The sequence below is a fragment of the Leptinotarsa decemlineata genome, unplaced genomic scaffold (genome assembly GCF_025532065.1).
Source record: "Leptinotarsa decemlineata unplaced genomic scaffold, Ldec_3_MD MMD2_P_RNA_scaffold_2, whole genome shotgun sequence".
NCBI lineage: Eukaryota > Metazoa > Arthropoda > Insecta > Coleoptera > Chrysomelidae > Leptinotarsa > Leptinotarsa decemlineata.
Window position 1 is genome coordinate 21,578,245 of NW_027412529.1, and position 12,684 is coordinate 21,590,928.

Consider the following 12,684-nt stretch of genomic DNA (forward strand, 5'->3'; position numbering starts at 1 on the left):
ATTCCAACTATCACTTTGGAGTATGCTTGTGGAGTTGTTTCCTGGCTCTGTCTGCAGGTGACGCAGTGAACATCCCACTGAATCAACTGCAGAGAGATTCCATGACTAGCTGGAATTATATTTGTTTGGTCGTGATACTGAGACGGTTCACACCGTTCTGAAGAGACCTTGCACGGTACTGATGATGGAGCAAACACCCCGAAACCGATCTATCGGTTGGTCGCATCGACCAAATGAAATTAATTTCTGCTTTTCATAGTGGGAAATAACTTGCGACGAATCTTGCAAATAGAAGACGTTGTATAGGTGCCTGATGGTTTTACTTCAACTCTCTGCGCGGCATTAGCTGGATTAGTTGATATTTTTTTCGTTTGGTCTGCCACACGTACCTACAAAGTCGTAGGCCTGCATGAGAGGAAAGGGAGGTGCATGTCATGCATATAATATTAATATATATATATATATATATATATATATATATATATATATATATATATATATAAAACTATTTGATAGTGGGGTATTGCAGCAAGTAAATGAGTACTCTTTTAAGTTAGTCCAAGCTTTCGGAAAATTTTATTTCCATCATCAGGGAAAATCTTATGTGAGGATGGTTACATTGATGTTGAAGAAAAAATGTTGATACATTGGAGAATATGAAACTTGATATACAATTCTAAATGGTTGAGATTATTTTTTATAAAATATTGTTTTTCGTCAGACCCTTATTCACATCATGCACGCACGCATCATGCACGCATGATGTGAATAAGGGTCTGACGAAAAACAATATTTTATAAAAAATAATCTCAAGCATTTAGAATTGTATATCAAATTTCATCTTCTCCAATGTATCAACATTTTTTCTTCAACATCAATGTAACCATCCTCACATAAGATTTTCCCTGATGATGGAAATAAAATTTTCCGAAAGCTTGGACTAACTTAAAAGAGTACTCATTTACTTGCTGCAATACCCCACTATCCAATAGTTTTTATTCTTAACTAGTCAGCAACGACTACCCTTCCTCTTATATATATATATATATATATATATATATATATATATATATATATATATATATATATATATATATAAAATCTAGAAATGTTAATGCAGTCAAGCTGCTGGAAAATAATTCCATGAAAATCAAAAAATGAATAGATAAGTACTTTTTGATCATTCCCATATTGATTCCAATTTAAGAGCCACCGGTAGACAGCTGTTTCAGCCTATTGGGCAGCGTCAGTACCGGGCAGGCGGTCCTCGATTGAAGACAAAATGGGAAAAACCAAGAAAGTACTAGATGAAAATAGCTGCGTAAACGCAAGCGAAACATAAGTGGAACCACCTATTGGTGTGACACCCAAGTCAACTTGCCAAGTTTTTATGTCAGTGTTGGTAGTTTGACCAATCAACCGACAACTGCGGTAGCAGAAATTTGGGAAGCTAACCTGAAATGCCATCGAAAACGAATCCACATGTTTCTAGAAATGATATGAAATCTAGAAAGGTTAATGCAGTCAAGCTGCTGGAAAATAATTCCATGAAAATCAAAAAATTAATAGATAAGTACTTTTTGATCATTCCCATATTAATTCCAATTTAAGAGCCACCGGTAGGCAGCTGTTTCAGCCTATTGGGCATCGTCAGTACCGGGCAGGCGGTCCTCGATTGAAGACAAAATGGGAAAAACCAAGAAAGTACTTGATGAAAATAGCTGCGTAAACGCAAGCGAAACATAAGTGGAACCACCTATTGGTGTGACACCCAAGCCAACTTAAGTTTTTATGTCAGTGTTGGTAGTTTGACCAATCAATCGACAACTGCGGTAGCAGAAATTTGGGAAGCTAACCTGAAATGCCATCGAAAACGAATCCACATGTTTCTAGAAATGATATGAAATCTAGAAAGGTTAATGCAGTCAAGCTGCTGGAAAATAATTCCATGAAAATCAAAAAATTATAGATAAGTACTTTTTGATTATTCCCATATTAATTCCAATTTAAGAGCCACCGGTAGACAGCTGTTTCAGCCTATTGGGCATCGTCAGTATCGGGCAGGCGGTCCTCGATTGAAGACAAAATGAAAAAAACCAAGAAAGTACTTGATGAAAATAGCTGCGTAAACGCAAGTGAAACATAAGTGGAACCACCTATTGGTGTGACACCCAAGTCAACTTGCCAAGTTTATATATATATATATATATATATATATATATATATATATATATATATAGTAGAAAGCCAAAAGCCTTTTTTTTGTTCATACTTGATATTGTATTAGTTTTGAATTATTGTTTTTCCCCACTACAAACATATGTCTCTTGGGAAAATAAAGCTTAATTATTTGATTATTATTTCATGGAAAAGAAAGTTTTTGGCTTTCTACTACTCCATCTTGATATAAAAAAAAAGATGAGGTAATCTTCCATGAAAATAAGTAGCTCTATACATGGATGTGTAGATTATGCAAAGAAGTAACTTTTAGACACAAACTGAAAGAAAGTCCTCCTGAAACAGATACTTTCATATAAACATTGAATTACACGAAAGAAAGAAATTCTTTTGAAACAAATAATTCTATATGAACACTGAATTATACAGAAGATACTTTTCTTTACTCAGTTCGTATTTCAAACATTCGTTGTGGAATAAAATCAAATATCATTCACATGAGTTCTACTTTAAATGAATGGTAACAAATTGCACTTACATGGAACACTGTCATCCTCACTGGTATACATCGATGTTTCGCCATAAGACACTTGCCCTAAGGCTCTTCAGTGCCAAATTGGATAACATTATAGAAAATACACACAATTCATTCATGAATTACGATTTTTAATGTCACGGAATAAGCTTGATATGCTTATGTCATCGATGACATCGTAATGACATTTATTCACATATAATTTCAACATCCTACCATTGCCGTGCCTATACATATTACAGCTAGTGTTATTTATCTATGATAATAAACACCTATATCCAAAAAACTCTGATATACATAATTACGCTACTCGTGGTGAACATACTTTAAACCACCCCTACTCTCGCTTGAGTGTGAGTCAAAATTCCCCAAAATACTTGGGTATTAAATGTTTCAATAAAATAACAACTTTAATAGGGATCAATAAGAGTAGAACTGTAATGAGGAATGAACTATATGATTTCTGGTTGGATAACTGCTTCTACAGTATGGATGAATTTCTTGCTTTTAGTGCTTAGATAAATGACTTAGTTTATTTTATACATGTAGTCTTCTCTTTTATGTTTGTTCAAGATCAAAAATTTGTGTTTTGCTTTTAGCGTTTTACTTTTGACCAGTCCAATAAGTTTTCTCATGTATTTAATCTTGTTATTATGTATGTGTGAAAATTTTAGTGATGAATAAAACTATTTCTATTTTGATTTAATCCCAGCCAAGAGGAATCTTATTTGAATTGAAGGGGTTATATTTTTAGGAGTGATTAATTTTTGGAAAAGAAAGTTTTTTGGCTTTCTACTACTCCATCTTGATATAACCCCTTTGATTCAAATTATTATTTCAGTTGTTCAAATTTTCATTATGTTTACTAATTATAAGTTTCTGTTCTTATTTTCTTTATCCGTAACAAATAACTCCAATTAATTGAGGAAATTTCATGTCAAAATTTATATTCTCAAACATTTTGTCTCTAATTTGAATCTAACAAGTCATTGTGGTCAGAATATTGCTACCGACGTCTTTGAAAGCTTAATGTAACATGCATACAAAAACGCCAATATGAATTACTTAAATTATGGACTAACTGGAATATTGATTTTAATTTTGTGTATGATTGTTGTCAGTACTGTAATTGATAGGAAACTTTTTATTTTCAGTTTGATGGTCGAGGAACTGGCAAAATGGAAATCAGCTCTAACGAATAAAATCAATGATTTACAGGAAGTTACAAAGACACTTTTAAGAGAACGCAGAAAAATGCACATTCAAGGGTTAAAAACATTTACTTCATTGAAATGTATCGCCGGAAGTCTAGCAAATGATGAAAATCGGCCTGGATTAAAATATGGAAATATCTTGGAAGTTACGAATATAAATGTAGAATTGAGTAAATACATAAGAGAAAAAATGGGATTAGAAGAGGAAGAACTTTTTGGTGAGACAATGGATACACACCAACAAACATTTGCTGAAAAAGCAGCTTACAGGGTTTGTAATTCAATTCATGTACTTCACACATTCAAAGTATTTCTCTGAGTAATATTTTCAGTGGAGAAAATAAAGTATTATCTGAAAATCCTGAACATCTATATAACATTCTCCACCACTCTATCAAAATATTGGAATTCAAAAAATTTAAATTAGTCCTAAAAAACTACCTACTAGACAATTGCTTTTACAGTACCGATGAGTATATGGACTCAGTTAGGTACTTTAAGCCTATGAGCTATCATAAGTACGGTTAATCATGATCTTATACTTTCTCATTAGTCAATGGGCTATGCTTGAAGACTGGCAATAAACAAATCTAAAACAAATGGAACTTCAAACGTTCAAGCCAGTCTCTATATACCTACACAGTAGGTTTAATGGACTGACGCCTATCAGAAAACAACTACTCCCCTGGCTAATACCACGAAGGGCGTTGGATTATATCAGACAGGCGTCAGTGCAGGAATCTTCACAGAAAATGTCCTGCATATGCAATTGGCAATACAACTGAAAGAGTCGACCTTCAATTATGGAACGGGCACACTTGCAGACCGGTTTCGGGCTTATTAGCCACTCATCAGTGCAAGATAGTGACCATCATCGACCTAAAGTCAATGATATTCCACAATTGAAAATCGGAATTCTTTCAGAGTATTTCATTCCTCTTCCGAAGTTGGAGCGAACATAAAAAATGTCACTCCATCTAGTGGACGAGGAACTAACCAACTGCACATCCGTAATTTGCCCGATTCCTCTAAATAAGGAATAAAAACTTTCTTATTAGTCAATGGGCTATGCTTGAAGACTGGCAATAAACAAATCTAAAGCAAATGGAACTTCAAACGTTCAAGCCAGTCTCTATATACCTACACAGTAGGTTTAATGGACTGACGCCTATCAGAAAACAACTACTCCCCTGGCTAATACCACGAAGGGCGTTGGATTATATCAGACTTTATACTATATATTGATAATCTGTTACTAGACGTAAATTGTTCTTTTAATTATATTTATATATTTTTTTAAATTTTAATTTAACTAATATGACTGTGTATTATGTATAAACTACATAATCTGGTCAAATAAACTACTACTAAGTATATTTCAGTTATGTAGGTAGGAAGGTACCAAGTGAATGGGTCTATTCGATCCTCCACTGCAACCTGCTCACACTTATTCAAACTAGACCAAATTAACTCAGTTTCTTAATGGAACCAATTACTTCATCCATGATAATTATAGAATATTCACAATAAATTTTATTTAAGACGTGTTTTGCTACACGGTAGCTTTATTAGTTTAAAATATGTTTATGTTTAAAATATGTTTTTTCGTTAACCATCTATCGCACCCCTACGAACGAAAACCCTCAGAAGTCGAAACTTGTGCGAGCTAAGGACTAACGAGGCCTTACCTTTTAAAGTGTGATTCCTAACATGGGACAGGTACATTTCTTATTGATCGTTACAAAGAAAATTTGAATATTTACGTTTATTGATTTCCAAAGATTCCAACAGGTTTAATTTTTGTCTTTCATTTTCTGTATGTAATATGTCATGGTTCATGTTGAAATTGTGTTTGTTTTAACATGGAATTTATTGTGTAAATTCTATAATCATTATCATAGATAGTGTTATTAAATTTCAAACTGGTCAGTGTAATCAGTATTAAGCCAATTATTTCATTTGGTAACTGATCTTCATGGTCAGTAAAACTCTGAAATCCTGATCGGAAACGCGGCGGAGCAGGCTTCTAGGGTCTGATATTTCCTTGTGAAGAATAATCTGCTCCAAGGTTGACATACCATGGCACATTTTTCTCAATCTAGGAAGAATCTGATAGACGACAGCCTGTGACTACCTTCTTTAGGTAGGTAAGCAATACAAATACGTGGTTTGGAAAATTGTTGAAAAATATGAAAGTGGCTATCAAAGGTGCTCGCAAGTGTTGGGCGAGCACCGATAAAAAAAGTCTGGGATACACGAAATGAGCTGTATTGCGATAAAAAGTATGTTGGTCAAAGTAAACGGACTATAATAGCTCGCTTCAAGGAACATGTTTCACATATTTGCTTGCACAGATCAGAGAAGTCTAATGTCGCTCAACATGCGTTCGAGAATGAACACAGAATAACTGTGGAAAGCTTGAAATTGTTGAGATTTCTACATGACAACATGTTGTAGATGCCTTTGAAAGTTGATAAATCAAAAAATGTGTAATAAGATCTGTGAACAAAGACAAATATCCCATTCCAAACAGGTCATCTATTGCTAACTTGGTTAGCGAAATACAAGTTGAGAGACAATTTTTGTTTTGGTTTGGGAAAAGTTTTTTCAATAGATGACAATTATTCTAAAAGACGACGAAAAATGGTACCAATAACAATAGGACAAATACCACTTCTTTTTTTTTCTTTATTGCTATCAAATAAATACCATACAAATTAGGACACACTTCGGGATTCAATTGACTGTTCAGCAAAATGTTTGTAATGAAGTAAAAAAAGACAATCTTTTTACCTTCACAACTATGAACGTTTTGATGTCGATTATGTGAATGGGAAGCTCTCAGAGAGTAAATTGGACTCACTTAGATACGCAAAAATCTGTAATTGAAAGATGTCAAAATTTGGATAATTCGATGTGCTTTGATGAATACAGAGAGTATTTGTTGATTGGTAAAATCAGATTTAACAAATATAGAGTCGTTGAAACATGTTCATAAGTTTAAATTGAAAGGGATATATTTTTAGGAAAGATTAGTTTTTGGGAGAGAAAGGTTTTGCCTTTCTACTTCTCTATCTCTATACAAAATGTGTGGGAAACTTCCAAAGGAAGGAAGACAGAATTTGATTTGAAAATAAACTCTTTAGAAAGATGTGTAAATCATGCATAGAAGTTACTTTCAATAACTACTTTTGAATGAATATTGAATTATACAAAAATCACTTTTTCCTATTGAGTTTGTACACCAAACATTCGTTATTGAATTGAATCAGATATCATTCACAGGAGCGCTACACAATATTTGTCGTGACATGAGTAGATTTAACTAATCCTAAACTAAAACTATAGTCGCAATGTTATGAATGAATTGAGTGCTTCACCTTGTAATGTTATCCAGATTGGTGCTGAAGAAGCAATAAGGCAAAAAGTCTTATTCTGCAACATCGGTGAGAATGACAGTGTTCCATCTTTATATCTTTCATTTACCGTATTGCAAATAAGTAACTTTCAGTCACAAACTGGAAAAAAGCCCCCCTTGAAACAGATCGGACCTTCTTTGGAGTATTATTTTTATGTATGGAGCTCCGCCCCTAAGCATACCCTGAAGCTGCTGAATTCCATCCAGAAAAGAGCCATCCGCCTAATTGGAGATGCGAACATCACTTGCAAACTTGATAGTCTGGAACATCGAAGAAAGATTGAACATTTGTACCTCTTATATAGATACTGTCATAGGAAGTTTTCAAGTGACTTGCTTATTTGATTCCACCAAGAGCGGTACATATCAGAAGTACGCGACGGACTGTGGCTGCTCATTGTTTTGAGGTTCGACTCCGTACACCTCGAACTTCACTGTTTAAGAACTCTTTCATTTGGAGAACTGCGTTTATGTGGAATAAACTTCCTGAGAACGTTTTTCCAAATGGATTTAATCTCCAGCGATTCAAATCCATTGTGAATCGCTTCTTTCGCACGAAAACCGCTCTTAGAGCGCTTCAAGAGTTTTCTTATAGTGATTGTGTTTTGTCCTTAAAAAAATTACACGAAAGAAAAATACTTTTGAAAAAACTACTTTTACACGAACATTGAATTATACAAAGAACACTTCTTCCTATTCAATTTGTACTCCAAACATTCGTTATGGAATTGAATTAATTAATTGTTTTTTTTTCTTTCTTTGGAAGATTCCCAAAAAATGTTTTGTATAAGGATGGAGAAGTAGAAAGCCAAAACCTTTTTTTACCAAAAACACAGTGCTGTTGAACAACTAAAATGTCAGATAATCCAACTAGTAATTTGATAACACAATAATCTAGTATATAGTCGAAGTAACCGATATAGTAATCTTAAAGGTGTCGGCGAAGTCAAAGGCCAAAAAAACCAATACAAAGGAATTATGCTGCAACGAATTAGTCCACGTGGACTGAAGAATTGGCGGTTCGTATTGGATAATTTTTACTAACCGAGTTTTATGATTGGCTGAAGAGTCATAAAATTAAATTTGAAGTCATGTAACGGTGACCAACAGAATGTAGCGATGAGTACCGCGTTGTGTGTGTTATTAAAGGGGACCTGCTGGAAGGTAGGGGGCACTATATCTTTTACTTGAACTGTACCAATTTTGGAAGAATGATGTATAAACATATTCAATATAAGTGAAATAGGTAGGTTTGTTTTGAATTATATTAGTTCGGATTTCCATTGTCTGATATTATAAAAAAATCAAAATAAAAAAGTCAAGTGATTCCAAGTCAAGTTACTTCACGACGTTTCGATTGTTAGTATCCACAATCGTCTTCGGGTGATGACTGGACTGATTCCTCCGAGAGCTGACTATTTATAGGTCGTTTGAGTATTTTCACCTATCTCTGCTTTCCTTTTTCCACTTCACTGATTTAGTGGGAGATCACCGTTTGGCGGGAGGTGACCGTTTGGCGGGAGTTGGCCAGCTTGGGACCACTCGATGTTATGTTGATGGGTCCAAACATGCTCTGATATTCCTGATTTGCTGGTTTCTCCTTGCTGTGTGTGTTTCTTGTGCTCGGCAATGCGAACATTCAATGGTCTCTTAGTTTCACTGGAAACACTATCCGTAGCAGCCTCACGAAGACCAGGCCACCAAACGCAAACTGCGATTCCAAGAATTGCATTTACCGTATACCCTGTGAGTGCGGAAAATCCTATGTCGGTAAAACTAAGAGGCCATTGAATGTTCGCATTGCCGAGCACAAGAAACACACACAGCGAGGTGAAACCAGCAAATCAGGAATAGCAGAGCATGTTTGGGCCCATCAACATAACATTGAGTGGTCCCAAGCTGAGATCATACACAAAGAGGAACATTGGTTTAAAAGAAAATTCAAAGAAGCCGCATACATGCTGTCCAACAATGTATTTGGCCAAGCTAGCGTAGAGATACACAACATATGGAAACCTATAATCAAACGAAAAATGCCAAATCCCGCCAAACGGTCAACTCCCACTAAATCAGTGAAGCGGAAAAAGGAAAGCAGAGATAGGTGAAAGTACTCAAATGACCTATAAATAGTCAGCTCTCGGAGGAATCAGTCCAGTCATCACCCGAAGACGATTGTGAATACTAACAATCAAAATGTCGTGAAGTAACTTGGCTTGGAATCTCTCAACTTTTTTATTTTTATCTTTTTTTTTTTATTTCATTCTTTGTATTTTTATATCTTTTTGTATCTTTATTTTTGTTCAATTTGTTTCATTTTTCACTTATATTTTATTTCACTATTATTTCATTTCAGGTTTTTTTGCTTAATATAATTGTTACTTTCAGCTATTTGTTTATAATCTTCTTTAATTTTTTATTTCTTTTTTTGTTTTTTCAGGGATTTCAAATCATTTTATATAATATCAGACAATGGAAGTCCGAACTAATGTAATTCATCATGAAACATTGTCAATCACCTTCAAACATATGTTTGTTTTACTGGAAAACTTTGAAAAATATGTTCAAAAACTAAAAATAGAAACAATAAAACAACTGTGCAAAAAGGTGAATACTCCAAACAAAATATAATAATCAGTTTTGGAAGAATAACAATAAGGGAACATTTTGTTTTGAAATTAAAACTTATATTTTCTACCAAACTATACCTATTTATATTTCATTTTATAAATATTTCCGAAACATTGCACACAATGAAGAAACCTTCTAGTATTTTGGTAATCTTTAAAAATTGAACATGTAATAAAGGAAAAAAACTTTCATGAATGTTATATAACTATGCAAAGCAGAATGAGAGAAATCAAGAAATTTGGTAGTCGGCGTTATTCTGTATAGGAATTAAATATTTCAAAGAAAATATGTATCTTCAATAAGCTAGATGTTTATTGCCAATAACAAATACATTACAAGAAGTATTGGCAAATTATATAATATTATATAATTAACATTATGTGGGAAATGAGAGTATAATAATGGACAGTGCAGGTATTAATTACCCATTTAATTGCTATTAAATAAAAATGTGTTGGCTAATAATAACGTCATGAAAGAGGGTTGTATAATTTGACTTGAAATAAATGATCTTGATAAAAATGATCTTGATAATAATCTACCGCCCCATTCTGAATTGTCAATAGTAACATCATTATCACTAACTTTTGTATTTACTTTCAGCTTATTCAAAATCCTGTCTCTATCTCAACTAAACAAGATCTCCTGTGTAATGCAGTTATGGGCGCTGCTTCGTCTTTGGGAGGAAATCAATCATTTCACCAACAAATGGGTTCTTGTTGTCCCCATTGTAAAGGAGATGTTCAAAATATTTGACAATTCATATAATATTAGGAAATTGCTTTTGTATCATACAAGTATATATTATGGTTCATTGGTTGTGGTTTTATAACAAATCATCTTCTAAACTGAAATAGGTAATATCATTATATTTCTGTAATCATTTGTAAATATATGTAAGTTTACTTGTAAGTTTGTCAACTTATGAAGACACCCCTGAAAATACATTTGATGTAAATAATGTTTCTTATGAAATGAAAGAAATCAACAAAAATTTTATTTATCACTGCTGTGCAAAACATCTGGTGGAAATGAGACATTATTCATGGAAAATGAAACCTTTTATTCATTCTATGGCCGTTTTTCAAGGCGTGTTGAATGACCTCTGAAATCAGATATACCAAAATGAGGAATCATAATTTTCTAAGCATGATAGTTGAGGTCGAGATAGTGAGGTTGAGTTAGCAAATCTATGATTTTTTTGAATGTTGAGTATTCAGATACACCCCTTATCCTTCACAATAAGGCTAAGAGCAGATTTCACGTCCTTATTTACTAGAACGATTGCCCTGTATTTACTATAACGGTTTATCTCGATCATTTGCTCCCTGTTTGCTTTCGGTGCTTGAACTGCTCTTGTTATGCCGGCTGCGGCACCAGCTAAACTACCTAGCGCTGATAAACCGGCAAAATTTGGAATGAGTGGTAGAATTCTACCAATTTTTTGAATAGGTATAATTCGTGGTGTGCGAATTTTCTTTTTCTCACCTGCTGCCTTCAATGTTTTTTTGAATTCACACTTTTTTGACGGTTCTAGAACCAAAATCTAATACTTTTGAGGCTTTCAATATTTTTTAGTCTTTTCTTATTCAATAGCATGCCTGTATAAGTGGTTTGGGTGATGACTCACACCCCATACCAAATCACGCTTTCCCTTCATTATATTTGTTATCAGCCAAGCAGCCCCTTTCTCACCGATAGAAGCGTCTTTTGCTTTGAATCGACTCCAAGCAGTTTTTGCAGCTCTTGATCTGCTCGGTGTCTGGCGGCAAGGTCGTTGAAGTCTGTGGATATGCAATATCGAGCCTTTTGCAATCGAATTCGAGTTGATTGAAATTTATTGAAACCTGGATCACCTCTTGGCAAACTTTTTCAGTAATTTCGTGCCAGGGCCGCAATACTGATAACTAGGTAAGTGTAATTCGAATGGGAGATTATTAATGACAGATTATTTGGCAGCACTTCAGTACTTCTGCATCGGCTCATAATTCCCATTTAAATGAAGGACCAATGGTGAAATACACTTATATAGTCTTCAACAGTCATAAAATGTGCACTGTTAGGCAGAAGCAACAATTTTCCTTCGAAAATTTCGATGAAAAAGTGAGGGGAAGAAGTGGTGTTAAACAGCGTCACGGATCGTTACTCTCACTATCAGTATGAGGCTGAGGATACACTACAAAAACACACTTTTGTCTATTTTCCACTATATTTCTTTATTGAAATATAAACAATAAAAATATAAACATTATATAAAAATATAAACAATAAAGAAATATAGTGGAAAATAGACAAAATTGTGTTTTTGTAGTGTATCAGTGAACATGAATTTCCACAAAATAAACAAGTCGTCAATCGAAGAAGTGAAATCAGTATGAGGCCCAATTATTGGACTTTCGAACTGTGGAAAGAAGTATGTAATGATTTCTCTGCCGACTCATCCTCTGGGATTATGATTTGCAAATATTTATCTTTATTCAAAGTATCTCTATCAACCCAAATATGAGCACTTACATAAAGTATTTGATCCTATCAAAGGGTTGGGATTTTACACTTTCGCCAAAAATGGAGCTGAAATAATAGAACCATCAGATACCAAACCTGATTCAATATTCATTTTTGATGATGTTATGTGTGAGAAGTTATGAATTTTTTTCTATGATAATTTTCTGCTGGATTGGCTTAATATTTCTTGAAGCTATCCGAGAGAA

The 12,684-nt window shown here is 34.0% G+C and overlaps 1 protein-coding gene across 1 annotated transcript in view; it reads left to right on the plus strand.

Moving 5' to 3' along the window:
* Positions 1-10,885, plus strand: part of LOC111512551 (golgin-45) — a 29,352-nt gene extending 18,467 nt beyond the window's left edge. The window contains exons 3-4 of the mRNA XM_074185452.1: positions 3,868-4,198; positions 10,577-10,885. Coding sequence (XP_074041553.1) covers positions 3,868-4,198; positions 10,577-10,729 — 484 coding nt within the window. The 3' untranslated portion in view covers positions 10,730-10,885. The remainder of the gene's footprint in view (positions 1-3,867; positions 4,199-10,576) is intronic.
* Positions 10,886-12,684: the final 1,799 nt, after the last annotated feature.